The following is a 22,650-nucleotide window of genomic DNA, read 5'->3' as shown; positions in this document are numbered from 1 at the left end:
GATTTACACGCATACCCTATATAGAATAAAGAAAAAAATGTCATACAATTGTAATAGATATAAATATCTTAAAAATTTGTTTTCTGGTAACCTATACTCCATTTCATACATAATTAATAATTATTATAGACGTACCTCATATCACGAAAAATGTTTATAGAGTGGACGGAGCTGAGGCTCAGTGACCGTAGGAATTAAATTGAAAACCATGTATTGTTCATCATACGCGTATTATAACACATCGATGTCTTATAGAAACACATATCTCATTTTTATAATATAGGGAAAGAGGGGGGTTAGGGGACGGCGAACATCAAAACCTCTTCCGTGTACACGCTGAGCAGACTTTTAAAAACCGTAAGAGATCTTCAACGATTTTCTGTGAAGTTTTTAGTGCGTATTTTAACACCGTACATTAATATAACGATTCACACGCAAAACTCGCGCATAATAAACAACATGGCATGCGAACACTATATTTAACATTAATCTTATAGGTATACGTACCTCTACTCGTAAATTATGTTTGATAAAATATTATAATACAATATTCGTTTTGTTTAGTGCGGCGACCGGTCTTCGCGACCCGGAGTTGTTTTTGTGATCGCGTATTGGTGTACCGCTGCGATGTATACCTCCTACACGGTATCGGGTATATACTATATAGATATATTATGTAGAGGGTGACTTTTCGGTGAGACCGCTTGCCGGCAGCAATATTGTCCCGAGTTGGCCAATTGGAATGCAGTGGAATTCGTCGCCTGATAAGAGAAATATAGTACGATATATAACAGCAATATATATACATATATTTAACACTTAACACTATTATTACCTATATATATATATATATTATATCAGGTAATTTTATTTAATGTAATAATATATTCATGTGTGTGCGTGTATTGAAATTATAGGTACATAAAAAAAAAATAATATATTATATTATATTGTTATATGCATATAGGCTCGTTTAAACCACCTCCGGACTGACGACGTAGCGAGCCCCGTAGGAGTAGGCTGGCGAAGGACGGTGTGATCGCGTAATCCGCTCGGCCGACGTTTCCAGACACACCGGTTAGTATCCATAGTGCTTCAACAGACGGCGGTCATACACCGCGCGAATATTTACTAATATTTTATAATTCAAACGCTATTAAATCTTCTTATTTTTTTTTTCTTTTTTTAATTATTATTTATTAATTTATTTTGAAATTTACCGAACGAAACACGAATATCTGATCCCTGCGAGACAGGTAGTTAGAATTATTGCACGATATAATATAATACGCCGCTTTAACTTAACCATATTATTATGTTATATTAGTTTGTGTTTGTTTTATTATTATTATTATTATTATTAACATGTTATAACATAACGATTAAACTGTGATTTATAACCATTCGATTTTAAATTAAGGACATGAACTTATATTTAATTGTTGTTAAACGCGCTTCTTCGTACAAATTAATAGATAAAACCTATTAACATATTGGAGCTTATATTAAAAAAAAGGTATTATTAAATTATTATTGTTATTATTTCATTGTCGGTTCATGCGTCAAGTTATGTATTATATTATTTATAACATCATATGAATAAACAATACGATTCTTTATTCTCAGTTAATCTGAATAAAAGTATTTTATTTTTATTGAAAACCACAAATTTAATGTATTATACAGTGTAAAAAATGATAAAATCTTAAAGGACAAACCACAGATAGCTGAATGAGTCATTTCTTTTGTATAAAATTGTTAACATCGTCGTATGTTATGGTTTTAGCTTAACTGTCATGGATATTTCTTTTTTTCGAAGGGTCATATGTTTATGATCAATGACCATAAATGGGTACGATGTAGTCTATAAAGATTTATCATAATATAATATAGGTTCGTCCAGTCCTTTTTATATCGGGAGTTTAAATCATAAAATTTTATCTAAAAAACATCTAAAGGATTTTTTTATCTTAAAGAATTAAAGGATTATCAAAAAAAAAAACCAATAAAATATAAAAATATAATTCTATATAATACCTACCAAAAAAGCATTGAATATAGTATGATGTTGTGTAATAAATAATAATACTAAAATGTCATAAACTTGCAATAATTATTTTTTGAAGAAGTAATTTTAATTTATACATTGGCTATCACGGTACAAATAATTGTAACGCCAATTATACATTTTAATATTTGTAATTGACATTTAAAATTATATTTAAAATCTTATCATGTAAAAAGTTTGAATACGTGTAGATAAGTATAAAAAATAACGATATTACTAGAGGTTGAAAATTACGTAGTAACGTTTCGTCGTATAGTAAAAATATTTTATTTGCTGATTAATAATATTATACGTTTATACGGGTGTAATAACTTCTTCAGTCTACACGTCAATATAATGAGTCACTCATAGGTATATTATAGAGATCTGTGTTTTGTAGCCCGTTTGATGATGCATTCATAAGTAATATACATGTATAGATATATTTTAGGAGTTTATAGTCTGTGTATCATGGCAGCAGTGTTTATAAATTTGAATAAAAATGAGATATCGTTTCATGGAATGCAACGGGTGAATAATGCAACCAGTTTTGGTTTTTCGTCGCACTAAGGTCTATACGTATACTATAATAAGCCGATCTGACTACGAAAGATACACGGACGGATCTAGACATAGTGTTGTTATCTGTCTTTTGAATAAATCTAATTTTTTACTCCAATAACACATTAAAAATCGTATTTATTTTAATTCGTCACATTCAAACACAAAATAATAAAATTTTATTGCTTGTCTGATTCCGTCGTTTAATTTTATAAGGTTTTAAACGAAACAATATATGAAATAAAACTTTCTGTGAATTCGGATGTATTTTATCATAGTATGTGACTTTTAAGAGAACGTGTTATTTGTCAAGTTATGTTAGTCTATTAAGGTGAACAATAATTTACAAACATTTTGACATTGTTGTAGCACCCATGCGGCTTTTAACGAAGCGTTATATACGTAATTACTTCTATTAAAATTATTGCTACACTTAATGTTGGTGATTTTCTTTCTTCTAAACATCGTATATTTTTATTAGTTTATAATAAATTATTTATTTTAAATAAAAAATTACCATTTTATTGTATAATTACAATATGTTATCTTATACAAATATATGTTTCCTGTGAATTAACAATTTTGAGATTTTATTGATATTATTTTCTAAATTAAATTTGCGAGGGTGACAGACTGTATGTTTTATTTTTATTTATAAGTTCATTGATATTATTATTATCATTACATAGTCCTTGAGAAAACTAAAATATTATGGTAAATAAATGTGTAGATAAACAAATTTATAAACAAACATTCTAATAACAAATTAATTTAATTAAAATTTTTTTTTTTTTTTTAACATATAATATCAAAATTGGTTAAACAAATACTTTATTTTATCTCTTTTACAAAATCTATCAAATTCAACTAATCTTTATAAAGTAGGTAAGCGTTAGAATACATTTTATTATTATATGTATACAAATGTAATTTATTTTGGTTTTTAAAAGAAACTAGAAAGTGATTCTATTTAATTTCGCTATAATATTAAGCGGAAGTCTGTGTAAATATATTCTTAATTTAAATTTATAATTTATTTATTTATTTTAGTTCAATAAAATATATTTTCTTGTATAACACGTACGTCGTACCTACATTATAGTTCCTTGTAGTTACAATTTACGGTTATTTAATTATCTAAATACATTTAAATATATATTCATAAAACATTGCTAAAAAATCGTAATTTATTCAATAAAAAAAAACCACTAAAACCATGTACATTTTGTGTGAAATGTATCTAAAAAATCATTAACATAAATTGATAATGTATCGACCATTTTCTGTCCTAAGAATCACTTTCTCTCCGTATCCAGACCTATTAATTATTACTAATTACCTATAAGAATAATAATGAATAATGAATAACGTGTTAACACATATCAGTGAATAAAATACCTTAAATTATTATGAAATATTATGATCTATAATAATATTATTTAATTTAAATCCGTTTTTTTTTTTTTTTTTTTTTAATGATCCTTGTATACTTCTACATAATAAATAAGATACATTTTTTGTTTTTATAAGTTTTTTATTTTTTGTCATTATTAATAAATTTATTTATTCATTTTCTTAGTTTTTGTAAAAATTTCTAGACTCCCGTGTATTTTTATTTGAACCATTTTGGACGTTATAAATCATTAATTGAAATTAATTCTTTCAAAAATGACATTACTCTATAACAATAATTTGTGTGGATTATCATTGTGATAAAATATGTGTAAAAACTGTTTTTTAATATTTTTTTAATACTCAAAATCTTAAAAACATAATATTTTAAAATAAATATAATAAATAATTTTACTTTTTTTCTAATCCCTCGTTCCAGCGGTAATCTGTTACAAGACTATAAGCTGTTAACATTGTAACTAGGCTAGTACATAATTTATACTGATCTGCAATATTAAGTAGGTAGGTACAATGTTAATAGTTGCATCTTTATAGCATTACAGTATAATATGATAAGCTATATCACTATCTGATAAATGAACAACATTTTAATTTCCGGTCAGTGTTTATAAAAAAAATTATGACATTACATAATATAATATAATTGACTACTAAAATACCATTGGAATACGTTATACATATTCGAATAAGAAAAAACATATTTTCCTAATAAACTGTACAGTCATGGTTTTTTATCAGTCCAGAATTAATTAATGGCAATAAAATAATAGAAACTGATATTTGCTACTGGCATTTAGCCTTAAGTATAAATAATAATAATAACAATAATGAATAATTATACACAAATATAGTATAATATGTATGTAATATGTTGGCGCCGATAATAGATAGCATAAATCAATTGTGTATTGTTTATTGAAATAAAAAATAAATATAAGAAACAAATTAATCATTTAAAATTATAACAAATTCTCATACTTTGATATTGTTAAGAATGAATGACATAACGAATACTTATTCTTCTGTTAAATCGAAGTATATTATTAGAAAGTTATTCAAGATTATGAGCTAAGAAAATAATATTGTCAATTCATTGATTAAGTGGCTATAATAATAATATTATAGTTCAATAAAATAGTTGTATCTGCTCATTTTACGTAATTTCCAAAGTAGTTAATATATATAGTGCAATAAAAAGGGATAAATACAAATTTTGAGTTAATATAAATAGAGTGAGCCATCATATTTTCAATTTTTTGTTTAAAGGTAGTATAGAAAATAAAGAACACATTTAAATGGTCGGGGCCTGACTTTTATAATAATACGATTTATAAAAAGAGAATATTATTGTAGTTTAGCGTTAAAAATGAATTATTAATATTTTTATTTTTGTATTATGAGCTATGTACATTTAAATTAATCAACTATATTATTTTTCATGAATAAAAATATAGATTGATGAAAAGTAAAAATTTAAAAAAAATGTTTTGCTGTTTTGCTATACAGTACATCATTTTAGACACGATCGTTAATGACATTTGTTTGTCAACCTTTCTTTAAAAAAAAAAAAATTGATAATATTGTTTTTATATTTGAGAAATGGAGGTAATGTTTTCTACTATACTCAGCTTCTTAAGAAATATTATACACTATATTTGATATGTTTATCGATTTATTTACCTAGTATAGCAATAAAAGAGTGTGCTGAATGAAAACAAAAAAGCATAATGATTGTTATTATTTATTGAAGTTTTGTTGAGTATTATTGTATGTATAGATTCAAATAATTTAAAAATATTTTGATTAAAAATCAAACTATATTTTCTAAATTTAATATTGTAATTTGCAATATAGAATTTTTTTAAGCAACTGTAAATTAACAACGTATATATAACAATATGGCGTAGGAGGTATTGATTAACTAAATAATTTATACATATTATGAAAGATATGGTTATATTCTGTCATAATTTGAAATTTTTGAAATAAAAATTATATTGCTGTTACATGACTTTTCAAATAAAATTTTGTTTATAGTTTCGACGACTGATACCATATTAGGTGAGTATTACTCGCTCATTAAATTATTTGAATGTCATTCAATTGTAATAACTATCGAATTATATTCATTAATATTCAAATGACCAGTTTCAAACTTTTCAATTATATATCGAGTTTATATTACTTCGGTAATGTATTTCTTAATAAATCAATCCAACTAGGTTTTTTTTCTAGATTATTCTTACACCATAAATATTTATTTTAGACGAGAAAATGTTTGTTCTAAATACATTTCCATTATACATATATAATATAATATATTATCTCACGTTGAAATTAAGATAAAACGAACCGACCGTTTTCGTTGAAATAAAAGTTTTTTTTTTTTATTATTTGCACTCTAAATAACTTCTAATCTATAATTCGTGGTATTTGGAATTTGTCCCGCGTAATGGGTTGAGATATAAAGACAACGACTACTCAACCGCAGAAAACATAACATATAATATATCTAATATATTGTATATTGTACGTCGTATACAATGTTCTATGTCATAGATACTACACTAATGTCTAGTACGCATAATCGTCTCTAGAGTTGAAAACAAAACATGTACCTCGGGGCCTACTAGGATATAATATATTGTGTATAGATAGGTCTAGAAAACTCGCATTGGTTTAAAAAGGCGTTATATCGCACTGACGAAACATGATAATAAATTATTCGCCGACGTTTACAGCAGTATCAAAATCATATTATTATTATTGTTGTTTTACATTGCATCTCATTCGTGAGATTGTACACGAGTTTGACGGTTGTACGCGTGATAATAACATTTATTCGTACCTACAATACCTACTTGGTTTTGCCGTAACGCGATAAGAATTCTACGAGCACGACTCGATGTCTGACGCACTGTTACTGTTGTTGACTACAGATATACATATATAGTCACGGTTTTACATCGTACCTGCGCTGGTCCATGTGGCTGAGCGTACTACCTTCTACTTATAACAGTATATTCTAACGATTGAAATTCAGAGCATTTTGTTGCACTGTGAAAAATGTGTTCGTAGCATACAATTCAAATTGACGAAAAAAATTCTCTAAAATATACCCATTAAATTTATGGCGAAAGCTATAAACGTATATGAAAATAAGAACTGATGTGATGTCATAAAAATTTTTAAAAACGCTTAAAATCATCGAATTTTTCCGCTTTTTTCTTAAGATAATAATAATAATATAACGAAACTCGTAAGAATATAATTGCAAAGTCAAATTTTGTATTTAATTTTACTATTTCACGAAAATAATTTATATTTTACGTGGATTATTCTACAACCACCATTAAAAAAAAAGTTCCAAATTTTAACTATCAGGATTATTTTTTTGTAACGTTATATCATTGGTACAGTTAAAACTCGAAAATATTAGGTATAGGTAGGTATACTTGTTCGTGCGTCGTAGTTATCCATAATTGGGAAGGAGAAGGAAGTAGAGTTGCATGTCGGCTCAATAGAAAACAATTAATCGGTCTGGTCAAGTTTTAACACTTTGAAATTAATATGTCAATTGGCTATCTGAAATTAGTAAGACGCTTTTCTTGTCACATTTATCACTTATTCTCATAATTATAGTGACATTATTCTTTACAATGGATGACATACAAATTTCACTTTAAATTCTTTGCTGACATGATACATGATGTTTCTTCCAACGATGAGGAATACTTTAAATATGATTTTACTTTTAGATAGGCGTTGTACCACGGTTGTTGAAAGAATATTGTTACTCTATTAGTTACTACTCTGGTCGTTTGAACTTTAAATGCCTATAAATCATAAGTTTTATTATTCCATTATTTAATACACATATTAAAAAAAAAAAAAAAAAAAACTATTGTAATATTTTCATTTAAAAACCATAAAAAAAAAAAAAATGAATAAATAAATAAATAACTAAATTAATATTTTATTTCATTAAATAATTTTTTTCAAACAAGATTTGGTTGAGTCATAAGTGTACTAAAAAATAACTAACTTGTATGTTATATTATTATTATTCGCGTTGTACAAATTAGAAATTTGCTTACAGAGCTGTTATTAAAATGTCGCGTGCGTAATACGCGCATATATGCACCACGTACCTACAATGTAACATACGAAAGACGCTAACTATTATAATATATTAGCCCAATATACGATTATATTTTCCGTAAAGGTACTCTCCCTGAAAATAAACAATCGTTAATTTCCGCTTAGCTACATAATATTTACTTGCGCGTGTGTACAAATTACTGACCACACAAGCGTGGTGGTCTCCTGCGCCGTGTAGGTCGAATTTCTTTTTTCCTATTTATTTTTATTGTTGTTATGGAAAAAATCCCAACCCTCCATGATTTAGCCTAGTTTCATTGTGTTTATCATAATATTACAGTTACAAACGAAGTTTTTGTACATTTTACAATACATAACTAGTATTATGAATAAGTAGGTATTGAGAATTATTCTATTATTTACCATTTTAAGTTAGTATAATGATTACAAAAATATTGATCACGTTTTCCGGTTATCTCCAAATTCAATGTCACAGAACTTAATAAAATCGTTAAATTTAAATGTACATAAAATACGAAAAAGGATTTAAAAAAATATTAAACGTGTCGTTTATTGCAAGGTTCAAAAATGCTTTTTTTATATAATTAGGATAATAATTTTTAAATACGCAAATTATTCTAATATTTTAGCAGTTAAAATATTGAATACATATCGGTAATACAGAATTCATCGTGTAATAAAATACTTTATAGTAAATTAAACATATTCGTAATCACTGGACTCGCTTTACAAAAATAAAATGTATTGCTTCATCGTTTTGTGCATATTATTATATATAAATATATAATTATTCTATTAACGAACGTAGGTTCACGTTTCACGTGTAGTGATCGCATTAACTCAACATCCTTTTACACTGCCCCCACACATCCTCCGTTTCGTTTCCATACAAAACAAATAAACATTTCTAATTTTAATACTCGTGTTATAAAAAAAGATTACACTTCATCTTTTTTTATTAACTATACACTATATTGACGAACAGTATCTTTATCGCATTATTTCTGATTATTACATAAAAACCAGTTAGAATAGTATCCGAGTGATGAGCATCTTTATAGTCAGTTGGTTATCAAGAAATTATAGTAACTATATGTTCTTAATTAATAGTTATATATAATAACTATACATAATAACTAATAAATAAAAAAACATTTGTTTTGTGTCAAATATATTTTTATCTATACTAATAATTAATAAATAAAAGAGAAAACATCAGAGAAAAATAGTTAATTGTATACATTATTTTGTTTTGTTTTGTTTTTTTATACATTTTTCATCATATCTATTTTTATTATTTCTTATTAGTGTTTGTTATATTATATAATCTTAAGTTAATCTATATTATAAGTAGTTCTTTATATACACTCTATTGCCTTAGGGCGTTAAATAAATAAATATTATAATATGACGGTAATATAAATAGATAAATATTAAGTACCTACTTTAATAGGTGCTAAGTATCTATACTATTTCTGCTTTAAAAAGTAAATCGAATTTGTCGTTATAACGTCATATTTTATTTATTGAAATTATAGCAATAAAGGAACAGTTCATTTTTTTGAAGTATACTTTACTTCTTAACATGTGTCTTAAACTTGTTAAATAACAACATGTTTATCGTTAAATAAATATTTATAAAATAAACTTAAATAAGTCAGCTATCAATAAAATAATAATTAATAATGAATGACCTGAAAATGTTTAATTATAAATTATAATACATTGTAATTACTGGCTTACTGCCAATAATAATTTTTTTTTATTTTTACCTGTAATTACAATAAACTGATTAAATTATTTTTTATTATTTTGAAAATAAATATTTTAAAATTACATAAACAAACATAAACATAATTCGTGTTTTGTTAGTCGTAGCTTTCAAATTAAATATAAAAGCTGACAGTTCATGTAGATAAACATTTTCAGAATAACAATTATTAATAGTCTTTATATGTACATTATATTATAGTATATAGAGTAATTGATGCATGTATAAATATCGTAAGTTTAGTATTTTTATAGTGTAGATAAGCAGATAAACTGTGCTAAGCAGATTATTCTTAAACTGAAAAAATAAAAAACTGATGCACTGGGAATCATAAATTTGACAACATTTAGTTCGATAAAAATATTTATTGATTTTTAAGAAATTAAATATTAATAATGTAGAACATATTGACGTATATGGGTATTGTATCCCTTTAAATTTGTTAGGGAACGTTGGCTAACTATAATGTTGTAATGTAAACTAATTGAGGTCTAGGCCACTGCAGCACTTGTGTTCTTAGTTTAAAACTACTTCCTTGTAAGGAAATCATCGGAGTCTCAACATGCATCGATATTGTTTGGTGCTATAACAGTCCTTTCGTTACATTATTAAAACTGTTTAAACCATCAAGGACAGGCTATTTTCTACATGAATAAAGTGCATTGAAATGACCTAGATGGTTTACCATATAGGTTGACAATCACCAAATCTTCGGATGACGTAGTTAATGCTTATACGGCTGTACAGTTATATAAAGCAATAATTAAATTATTTATTATAAAATATGTGTAACAGTATTCGAACATATAGGAAATGCGGTACTTGAATTTAATTATTGTTTTTATGCCAAACAACCCACTCAACTTTATGGTGTCAAAAAAAAAAAAAAATGTTTATGGCCCTGAATTTCTCTTTTTGCAAACAACCATTCTCCCACACTCATCCGTATATACTGTGTAGGTTGAACATTTCCCAAAATCTTTACTGTCGTATACATAGGTAGTATAGGCACATTAAACATTAAATATCACATTGTAATTGAGAAGATAAATCTCTAAACAGCTGTTTATTTAAGAGTTATCGGTTGATAAGAATTTTATAAAACAAATATTCATGTTTGTATTATAAAAATATATTTTAAATATTACCTAAAAATATTATATTTAATATTGAGTCTATATTTGGAGTTTGTCTAAATGCGAGGCCAAGCTGTGTTTAATTTAATTCTTGTTATCTGTTTGTCACTACAGTCTAAAATATTAAATCAACTATATCGTTTATGGGTAATGGCGCTAATGATAATTTACAATATATAAACTTGTTTATATGTAATGAAATACATGCATGGAATTTGTAGGTCTGTTTTGCCGCAGAAGTTTTATAGTAACCATAAATGGAGTCACGTATCTTGTTATACCTACTTTATTGTTACATATTTTATTTATGCGTAACGTAAAACACATTAATTTTAAATATTTTTATCTAAACTGATTATTATAAATCTTTTTTTTTTAATATTATGTATTTTTAATTATAGGTTACAGAATCAAATAAAACATCATGGCGACCGAAGTAGGATCGGATATCGCACTCATACAAGATGAGGATATGTTACGTAAAATGGTATTATACTAAGAAAAATTCAAATAAGACTTCTTAAAATCTAAAATATATTATTATTTTATTTTTAGTGGCAACAAACTGAAGATTTCGGAAAGAAAAAAGAGATTCGTATGAGAATGTATAAGCTTCGAGAGCAACGGCTTAAAGAGTTTTATACGACAGGAGAAATGATTCAAACAGAAACAACAACTAAACGCTCATCAACCAGAACGCATACTGAATCTATAACGGACCAAGGATTCATGACTATGAAAACTAAAGAGATCCGGGATTCCGAATCTCCGACAGAAGACTATCAACGACAATCAAATACTAATAAAAATTATTATGTTTCGTCGAAAATTGATGAATCGGATGGTAATAAAGGAATAGTTGAAATTGAACAGACCAGCTCTTTAAAGCCAAATGAAGAGTATACTCAAAATTCATTGCAAACGTCTATGTCCAGTTCTACGTCATCTCAGTGGAAATCATCACAGACAACTATTTCTATTTCAGAAGAAGTTCAAAAGGCTGATGTAAATTTGAATTCCAAATTTATTGTAAACGAACAGACTAACGAAGATCGTCAACTGACATTTGATTCATCATATAATATGTCGGACGGCTCAAATATTGATAGTAAGGTAACTGAATCAATATCTACTACCAACACAGAAAATATTAAACGAGATGATAATAATCAATATTCAAACGATCATCAAAAAGTGTCAGAAACATATACATCTAACGTTGAACTAGTTGAGCCTGCATCGGAAAATATATCAAATAAGGACAGTAATCTTATAGAAAAAACGTTCATTTCAAATATTTCATCAAACAACTCTGAAAATGTTGAGATAGCAACGGATAGTAAAATTATCAATGAACTTAATAAACTGGACTCTTATCTATCCACTCAAAAGTCAACTACAAATTCTACAAAATCAAATTCGATTGTTTCTAATGATGACAAGATAATTAAAAGAGCTGATGATCAATTTATTGATACATCAAAAGAAAACATCGAAGGTCAATATATCACCACCCATCAACATTCATATCAGCCACCTAGGATTAGTGTGGATTTGAGCCCATCGCATGAAGCTTTTGCTAGAAGCTTACGATCAACTCCAGAAAGATCTAGTCCTTCACCTTGCAGAGAACGTACAAGTCCAGAGCGTAGATTTAAATCTGCTAGTCCTGAGAAGTATAGAGCATCACCAGAAAAATCTGGAAGTCCTTCTAGATCACTCAACTACTCTTCAAGAAGAAAGTTGTCATCTACGCATACAAAAGGCTTATCAAAAAAACGATCTAATACACCCACAAGAGGGGAAAAATATGATTCTTCAGATGACTCTGACTGTTCTGGTGCAACTCATGGCACTTACGATAAATATAAAAGTTCTGATGCTAAAAGAACCTTGTTTAAAGAAGAAACTACAATTACTTCAGTATCGAAGTATGGCCAAAAATCATCATCTACAAGTCCAGTAAGAAGAGAAAAATCTCCTGGATATAGCAGTGAAGGTTCAGTTGGAAAAGAATTGAGAAAATCCTCATCTAAAATAAAAAATAGTTCACATGAAAGTAGCCCTGAAAGAAGTGCGTTTAAACCAGTAAATAATTACAAAACACTTCAAACTCAGCAAGTTACTAATGATAATAAAATAAACCGTTTAACACATGAAGAGAATTTATACACAAACAATTATGTTTCTAAAAACAAAATAAGTGATGATAAACATTTAATTAAAGTAATAAAACCTGAAATCAATAATGATTTAAACGAAGATGAAAATATAGAACCAGCTATTAAGAATACTGAAAATATCTTAGATTCAAAAAAAAAGTCCATTCAGGAAAAATTCATCATAGAAGAACAAGTATGTACATCTTCTGAGCAAGTAAACAATGAAAAAAAAACAACACAATCAATATATAATACTGAAAAAAACAAAACACCTAGAGAAAAATCACCTTCAAAAATTGTTAAAAAGGAAAATCAAACAAAACAGGAAGAATTTATTGAAAAAGAAAAATCAAATGTAGCTAAACAGAGCACAATCACTAATGATGACATAACAATAAAACCGAGAGAAAAATCTCCAGCAAAAGATGTTAAACCGTTTACAAAAGATGATAAAGCATACTCAACCGTTAAGTCTCCTGAAAATGTATCACACACTTCTGACATTAAATCTATTACATCTTCTAAAAAAACAATTTCAGCAATACCTTCGTCAATTAAAAAAGCTGTACCTTCAACTTTGGAGAAAACTCCATCGAAAAAAACCCTAATACACAAAGATTCAAAAGACAATTTATCAAATAAAACAGTTAAAAAAGACCTTTCGAGAGAAAAAATGGATATTAAAATTACAAGAAGTGATAGTAAGACGTTAATACATAAGAATTCAAAAGATCGTATTACACAAAAAACGGTTATTAAAAAGCCAAGTCAAGAGTTATTAGTAGACAAAAAAACTACAATATCGTCTAGACAAAAAGTTATTAATCCAGAAACTAAAACCAAGACTCAAGAAACAACAAAAGTTCTTGAAAAGAAAGACTCAAAAAATAAAATTAAACCTTCAATTAGTCCACAATCTTCACAAAAAAAGTTAGGTGCAGTAAAATCAGTTACTGAAACAAAAACAGTAATAGATTCTAAAAGAACTATAGGAAACATAAACGCAAAGAAAATTCCTTCTTCGAATGGAACCAAACCAAGAACACCTACTTTACAGAAGTCTGATATAAATGAAACACCATCTAAAGTAACAAAACCTTTTACCAAAACTACATCAACCTCATCTATAACTAAGCCTCAAGTCAAAAAAACAACTTATTCTAATTTAAATAAAACTATAAAAATTGAAATTACTAAAAATGTAGAACAAAAATCAAAAGATTTAGAGAATGAATTGCCTCCAGATAATTTTGAAAGTGATACTGACTTGGACGATTCTACCAATAAACCAAAATTTACTAAAAAAATATCATCCAATTCGTCAACGTCTTCTTCATCTTCTTCCGAAGATGAAAATGACGAAGAAGATTTACAAAAAATTCAAGATATTGATAATATAAGAATTGAAGCTGAAGAAGAATACGGTAAAAAAATGACCAATAAAGATGCATTATTAAATGTTATTGTTCAATTACCTCCGTCATCTAGGGAATCATCACCTGAGTATTCTGCTAGGTTTGGCCAGCCATATTGTTCAGTATCTGATGATGCCAGTTTGCCAAGGTATGCTGATGTTGTGAGTGAACCAGAAGATGTTAATGATTACAGAAGTTTACAGAGCAACAGATATGACGTCATAACAGACTTAGACGAAGATAGTAACGTTACAGTTGCTGATAGAGTTTCAAAGTTTTTGAATAATGTCAACAAGCAAGAAGAAATACAAAAAACTACGGAAATACCTCAAAGTCCTCAAGCAGTAAGAAAAACCAAACAAATATTTGAATCTATTGCTAAAGGAAAAAATGAAGAGACAGATATCATAAATGATGTTATTGAATCAGAATCACTGAATATTGAAACTGAAGAAAATCGAGATGTGACAAAAACCAATAAAACACCAACTTCTCTTTTGACGAGAAAAATTTCTGGAGCATCTGATTATAAATCTCGAAAAGACTTTTTTGAGAACAAAAAATCAAATGATATATCCGAAAAAGTAACACATATAACCCCTACTAAAATAACTAGATCTTCATCGATAAAGGATAGACGTGCATCGTTCGAAACGAAGATTGATAAAAAAACACCGTTGAAAGACAAAACCAATGTACCAAGGACAAAATCACCAGAATCTAAAAAAAGCTCACCTGACCGAACAACCAAAACTCCCGTAGAAATAACCAAGACGGAAACATTCGATGTTAAAGTTGAAGAAATAAATAGATCTAGAAGGCTATCAGGTTCAAAAACAGTTAAAGACAGAAAAGCTACTTTTGAAAAGAACGAACCCAGTCAAAAATCGTATAAAGAAAACAAAACTACTTACAGAAACCAAGTGCCCAGTACACCATTAAATACGAGTAAGATCTCAGAAACACGTATTAAGTCGGCCACCGTAACTGATACAAAAATTGCAGATCGTGCCTCAACTAAAAGAGTGTCAAGTCCGGAAAAAATCACAGCCACTGATTCAATTAATAAAACCAACGAGATAACAAGCAGAAAAGTATCATCAAAAAGTCCAGATAGAAAAATCACGGAAACTCCAAAAAGAAATAGCACGAATAAAAGTCCTGAGCGAAGTGTATTAATTAGTACGAAAGACAACACTACTAGCGTAAATCATAGTGCACGAGATACAATTTCTTCGTCTTCCAAACAACGAGCCACCGTCTCTACCACTAAAACTGATTTTGGAACGACTGTGAAAAATACATCAATGCCAAAAACTACGTCGACGACTACAACAACAACTAAACTGATTTCTGTCAATAACACTGATGACGAAGTGCAGATTGAAGAAATATTTGATTTACACGTTTTGGAGATAATGGTAAATATATCATTCATATTTATAAATTTTCCGATGTCAGTTCGGACTTCAGAGTCAATAAAACACACACTATAAAAATATTAAAATGTAATCATCATCATTAATATCATTTATCATCATTTATATCATCGTCAATCTTTAGAAACAACAATAAACAAAAATAACTGTTCCCCAAGGTTAGTCGGTAAATCGTTGTTGTATTTTTTATTCTAAATAAAAATAAATTGTGTACACAACGCGTATTGTATAGTGATAATGAGATATAAAATAATATTTATTTAGTAACCGTTCCGTGAAACCTGATCATAATTTGATGAACAAAAATATACTCTCTCGTGATCTTAATAATGCCTATCCACAATGCCGTTAAACCGACACTAATTTAAAAATTGGTTTAGTTGTGTTAAGTTAAAATATTTCAATTACCTACTTTTTTAATATTAATTTATTTAAAACATTTTAAAACTTGTTTAAATTTAATGAACTCGAATATATTTTTTTCATCTTTACATATTTTTTAGTTCATATATGCATGTATATTTTGTACGTTTCTATTAAATATAGTTATAAGTTATAACCCTTATATAATTGGATTTCTACACCATGAAGACTTAAGCATATATATGAATTTGTTTTAAAAATATAATAATATTCCAATTCATATTTTAATAACCAATAATAATTTGAAAATATTAGTTTTAAGGGGTTGTATATAGGCAATGTGACCAATGTTCAATAAATTGTATAATATGATAATAAGTGAATATTCATTATTCGTTAGAATATGTGATATAACTGCATTAACTATTAACATGCCTACATGTTCTGATGAGGATATCATTATCATTGTTGGAATAATACCAGTTTATATGCAAGAAGTAATAAAAAAGTTTTGTATGGCAATAATCATGAAATAGGTGACAAAAATATATGTATAAAAAAAAGGATAATGTGCGTATACTTCTTTTATTTGACTTTAGATAAGAAAAAATTTTAGAATCAGAGCACAAAATTTTGTCACGATAATATAACATTTTATCATTTTTAAATTAATCCCCGTATAATATATTATTTGAAAATGTATAATTTATCAATATCTTAGAAATGTTGAAATTAAATTGTGAAATTTTGCTGTGAAATAAAAAAATTGAAAAATAGAATGTTTTGTCATCAAATATTTGAGTTATACTAACTTGTTCTTATCTTTATTGCTAATAATTTAAATTTTAAGAATATGAACTTTAAATTTAATTAATTTATATATAACTATACATAAATTTATATAAATAAAATTGTTGAATAAATATTTAAAAAGATTTTTTTTTTTTAATGTAGAAAGTATTTATATCAACAAGTATATTTTGTATTAGGTGTTTATTTTATTTTTCTTATTAAATCATATTTTTACTTGTCTAGCTTGAAAAAGCAGTTGGTTACGATCGTAGGAGACGAATAAGAGCACAAATTCGAATAGTAAAACGTCAATTAGAGACAAACAATGCAACATCAATAAACACTACAACACGTGTAACAAAGGTAAATTATTTTATTTCATAACTTTAATTATTATATTTAAAATAAATCATTGTTTATTAAAATTTGATTATAGAATTTTCAAGATGTTTTGCCAGCCAAGAATCAAAAACAAAGTAACATAACTGTACAAAAGACCGAGCATGTTAAAAAGGCTGAAGTCAAAAAAGAAAGAAGCGTTTCACCACAAAAATCTTATGCAAATCCAATTGGTAATTCGCGATCTCCTTCACCTCAAAAGGCTCCTAAGTCAGTTGTGGAAACTCGAACACCGTTACCTACACAGAAAGCTGTTCGAACATTTGAAAAGGAACGATCTCTTTCACCTCAAAAAACTGTGACACCAGTTGATAAAGTGCCATCCCTTTCATCTCAAAAAACAACTACAACTGAAAAAGTCCGATCTCCTTCATCTCAAAAGAATACTCCTACCGAAAAAGTCCGATCTCCTTCACCAAAAAAAATGACTGTGGTCCAACAACAACAAGATTCACGATTCAATAAAAATGAAAAATCTTCTCAAAACTCAACTATCACATCTACCTCAACGTCTTCAACAACAATCACTAAAACTACCAAAGGTAAATTTTTAATAATGTATTATATATCAGACATGTTTAAACACTTAACGCTATGGAATAATATTTTAATAAATTAATACTTATTATGGACAAATGTTTAAATGCTTAAGTAACAAGCTTAAAAATATGTAAGGTTTCCATTACTCTCCGCTCAATATTGATACATCGTATAAGGCAGATGTACAATAATTAAGTTACAATCACTAGTATTGTTAAAACAAAATTCGTTAACAACTCTATTTTATTATTTAATTCAACGAGGTTGTCGTACAGATCAAACTAACTTTTTACATAAAGGAAAAATAACGACAATTTTATTCGTGAAAGTAAAGAAAAATAAATATTTTATGGGTAACACTGTGGTTTAAATTTTACTTTCTTAATATTATACCGTTAACAAGAATAAAAAAAGAGAAGATATTCTATCAGAAAACAATGATTTATAATTTATATTACTGAAAGCAATCCAAAATGCAATCATGTATAAAATTGAGTTTTAAATGTCTTGGTATATTTTATATTCTAAAATGTACAGTTTTGATCAATTCGTTAAGAAATACAATACTATTTAAATCACTCTAAAAACTATATGAACAATTAAAAGTAATGAGTCGACACTTAAATTTTGTTTAAAATACAATTATAGTTTTTAATATAATTAAAAATAATATTCTGAAGTCTTTTTAATTTATGAAAATGTATTTACAAAAAAATCATAACAAAACACTTTAAAATTTTATCCATTATATTCAAGCTTGTTTAAAGAATAAATCTTATTTAATAAATAATAATTTATAGTCCACACCTAGATGCCACTAAAATAACTGTAAAATAATTAATATAATATGTTAAGTTGTAAACTATAGATCCAAATAAGTTTTATTTTTATCATCTTTTTAATAAAAAAATTTACCCAGAAGAGCATATTTTCATTATATTTTGAAAATACTTTGTTTTGATTTTTCATTTTATTAAATAATATATATATTATTATTCGTGAACATTTTGAATCAGGTAAATATAAAGTATTTGATTCTCGTTGAAAATTCTTGTAATAAAAATGTTTATTGTGGTTAGACAATACATAATATTATTTACTATATTTTGATAGATTGCTACTCAATCAATTTCTAATTTTTCAAACGAGAAGTTGATACCATTATTTGACATCTGTCACTTGATATTTTATGATATGCATATACTCATAGAATTTATATAAAATGATCAGTAAAAATGATCGAGACAAAACTTAGAACCGACTCTTTATTACCTACTATTATGCCGATTTAAGTTTATTTTAAATTTTTCCTCATAGTTTTAAAAACTTCAACAAATGTAATACAAAATAAATATATTTTATCATCATCATAATTGAAGACAAAGTATTTTACATCTCAAATCGCATGTTTTAAATAAACTTAAAAATAAAATACTTATAATATATATGTATAAAATAATTAGATCTATACATAGTTTTTGTTCTCAAATATAATTATACACACTAAATAAGAAAATTACAAGGACAAGTAATAAATGTTAAAATGTTAAAAAAAATTGAACAAACATGACGTGATTAAATGTATATTTAAAATAATAACGACCATGCCAAAAAAAAAATTAACCGGCGATAACAATATTTTAAACGAGTATTTGTAAAAACCAAAAAGTGTATTTTATTGTATTATTGATTACCTTACCAATTTAAAAATGTAAGTTATATGATTATATCACTTACATATATATATATATATATATATATTATAATATCATACACTTTTGAGCTTGTTACATAATATAATTTCCCTAGTATTGGTGAACGGAAGCATCAAATATTCAAAAATATAAGAAATACTAAGTTAGTGTGTCGATGTGTCGAATGTAAAATTGTATATGTTAAACAATCAATATTTGACGAATTTAACACTTTGGTTCATTTTATTTAATTACATTGGTTTCCGGTTTACTTATGAAATGTAATTATTGTTCATATACCAAACCACTAATTTACGGAAAATGAGAAATTGTTACGGGCAGCCGGAAGCTTAGAAATCTTCTTAGTTCTTACTGTAATTTAAGCGTGTGCTTATAATTGACGATGAATAGTGAAATCATATTTTTATTCAATTGAAAACGACTTGCCGGAATCAACGTTCAGGAACATTTCAACACGGCGACACTGGCATATTTTACTGCCTGTTTTCAACCAAATAGTAATACAGAAAAAAAACCGTCGTATTGCGTATTTCTGTAGATACTTTGTGCAGGTTCATAAATCAAAGTAAATTATTAATTTATAATTATTATTGAATTTATGCATAGGCCATTGCCGGTAACTAATTAAAAAAATGTTTGATTCAATATTTTAATTCTAAAACGTGATTAATAATAATATACATTTTGTAGTTTATGTTTTGTACGTCAGCGCACCATTTATTTTTGTTTCTACATAATATTATACTATTTTATGTAAAACTACGATATTTATATATCGATTTATAAATTTAGTGTATATTATCAATTCAATTATACATAGGCGACAAGTGGCTTAAAAACAATTTGAATGATTAACTAAATATCGGATAGCAGTAAAACTAAAATTAGGATTTCCTAATAATTACCATTTCCAACACTGGCCGTGTCTACATCGTGTGTACAATACAACTAAACAAAAACATAAATAATTATGTCGATAAAATATAATCTCTGTTGATCGGCCGGTTCTGTCGAATTTCGTCGGTAATAATATTAATAATAATGATATATAAGTACGCACGTCGCGCTAAAAAATATCGCACACCTATTCCAAATTCCAACGCGCCACCAACCGCGGCGGCGCGCGCCAAACGGTTTTTTGAATTTACTATTATACGTGCCCATGTAATAATACGAGGTACTTTAATGGCATAATACTCGTAGACACTACCTATACAGTGGCACTACTTATACCATTCGATCACCGGTCATTAAAATATCGTTTCGCACCAATGAACCACCATCACTCGTCCCGGTAATCAACAACTACAATAAACACACACACACACACACACACGCAATATAATATTTTGTCGCCCAACTGCGTTTTTTTTTCACATAAATCAAAACTGTAAATGCAGTCCATAAAAATCGTGAACACATGTCTGTGCGTATACCACAATACGTACTATATACAGAAATAGTTTATGCCGCTCCTGTTTAGCGAAAACCCGAACAGACCGTTTACGGAGACGCGTATTTTAAATATTATTTATATATATATATTACATCGCATGGTAGTGTATATTATTGTATCGGCTAATAGAGAGTGTATTATAATATTTTAGGGCTTTATATTTATACATCGAAATCTGTCCGTTTGCCAATAACCGAGAAAATTATTACGATGACGCGGCGCTGGTCGGGTTCGACGACGATCGCTTCCATTCGGCGGCAGTGCGCGTACACACACGTCACGATGGCACGATGGTAAAGATACGATATTGTTGTTAAGTCTGCGCGCCTTCGGACAACCCGCCACCACGCCCGTCTCGCCCGGTTTGGGGGTAGGAACGACTTAGGGGTAGTAGACGTTATCGCGGACGACCCAGACACACGATTTGGATTTATGATCTCACACCCGGGTGTGCAAGATATTATATTATGTTATTGTAAACATCGTAACCGACGGCCGACGGACGTGTGAGCTTAATAATACGTATCGCATTATGTAGGTACACGTGAAAAACGTACCGACGACCACCGACGTATGTTTTACGCGCGTACGAGTATTATACCTACCCATAATATTATAATATCATAATACATGAAAATATTATACGGTCTGGCGTGCGAACAACCTGTTTGAGTAAAAACGTACACACACGCGCGTGTGTTAGGTAGGTAGGTTAATACGTATATTATTATTATCACGGAGAGACACCGTTAAGAAGCATTGCGGCGAGTGTTTATATAGCGCATCTCGCTGTATACCTATAATAATAATTGTTATTGCTTATTAGTTTTATTGGGCACGCACACACTTGTCTTGTTCGTCCGGAGCTATGAGGTTTTCGTGTTGTCGGGTTATCGGCCGACGACGACGACGACGACGACGTCAACGGAGAGGACGTGAACAGTGTACAACATAATAATAATGATGAAAATAATAATATTATTTTATCGGCGTCATTATTATATTATATTATTATATACGATGAGACATGATAATAATAAAAATAATAATAATAATAATAATATGATATACCTAAACGGCGGCGGCAGTGGCGGCCGACACCCCGCGCACCGCGCCGCCAAACCGACGGTTTGAGTGATGCCGGAGGGGGTAGGAGGGACGGGTGCGCGAGTGATGCGGTTAGGAGGTCTTCTCGGTTAGGACGTCCGACATGCCACATGCGGCAGGCAATCCGTCACACGGCACCGGACCGCACGTACGTACGTTGTCGTCGCCGCGTCCGTCCGATTTTCGGATAGATAATAATTTCGTATATCGTT

General features: G+C 28.1%; 1 protein-coding gene across 3 annotated transcripts in view; it reads left to right on the top strand.

The window, feature by feature from the left end:
- The first annotated feature begins 1,099 nt into the window (after nucleotides 1–1,099).
- Nucleotides 1,100–22,650, top strand: part of LOC112596298 (serine-rich adhesin for platelets-like) — a 46,108-nt gene continuing 24,557 nt past the window's right edge. For all 3 annotated transcript variants that reach the window (XM_025341897.1, XM_025341896.1, XM_025341898.1), the window contains exons 1-5: nucleotides 1,100–1,256; nucleotides 11,452–11,537; nucleotides 11,606–16,048; nucleotides 17,465–17,584; nucleotides 17,658–18,162. In XM_025341897.1, coding sequence (XP_025197682.1) covers nucleotides 11,475–11,537; nucleotides 11,606–16,048; nucleotides 17,465–17,584; nucleotides 17,658–18,162 — 5,131 coding nt within the window. In that variant the 5' untranslated portion in view covers nucleotides 1,100–1,256; nucleotides 11,452–11,474. The remainder of the gene's footprint in view (nucleotides 1,257–11,451; nucleotides 11,538–11,605; nucleotides 16,049–17,464; nucleotides 17,585–17,657; nucleotides 18,163–22,650) is intronic.

Source organism: Melanaphis sacchari, unplaced genomic scaffold (assembly GCF_002803265.2).
Source record: "Melanaphis sacchari strain LSU unplaced genomic scaffold, SCAv2.0 Contig31_pilon_pilon, whole genome shotgun sequence".
NCBI lineage: Eukaryota > Metazoa > Arthropoda > Insecta > Hemiptera > Aphididae > Melanaphis > Melanaphis sacchari.
Note: the sequence above shows the minus strand (reverse complement) of the source record. Positions and strands in the feature narration are given on the sequence as shown.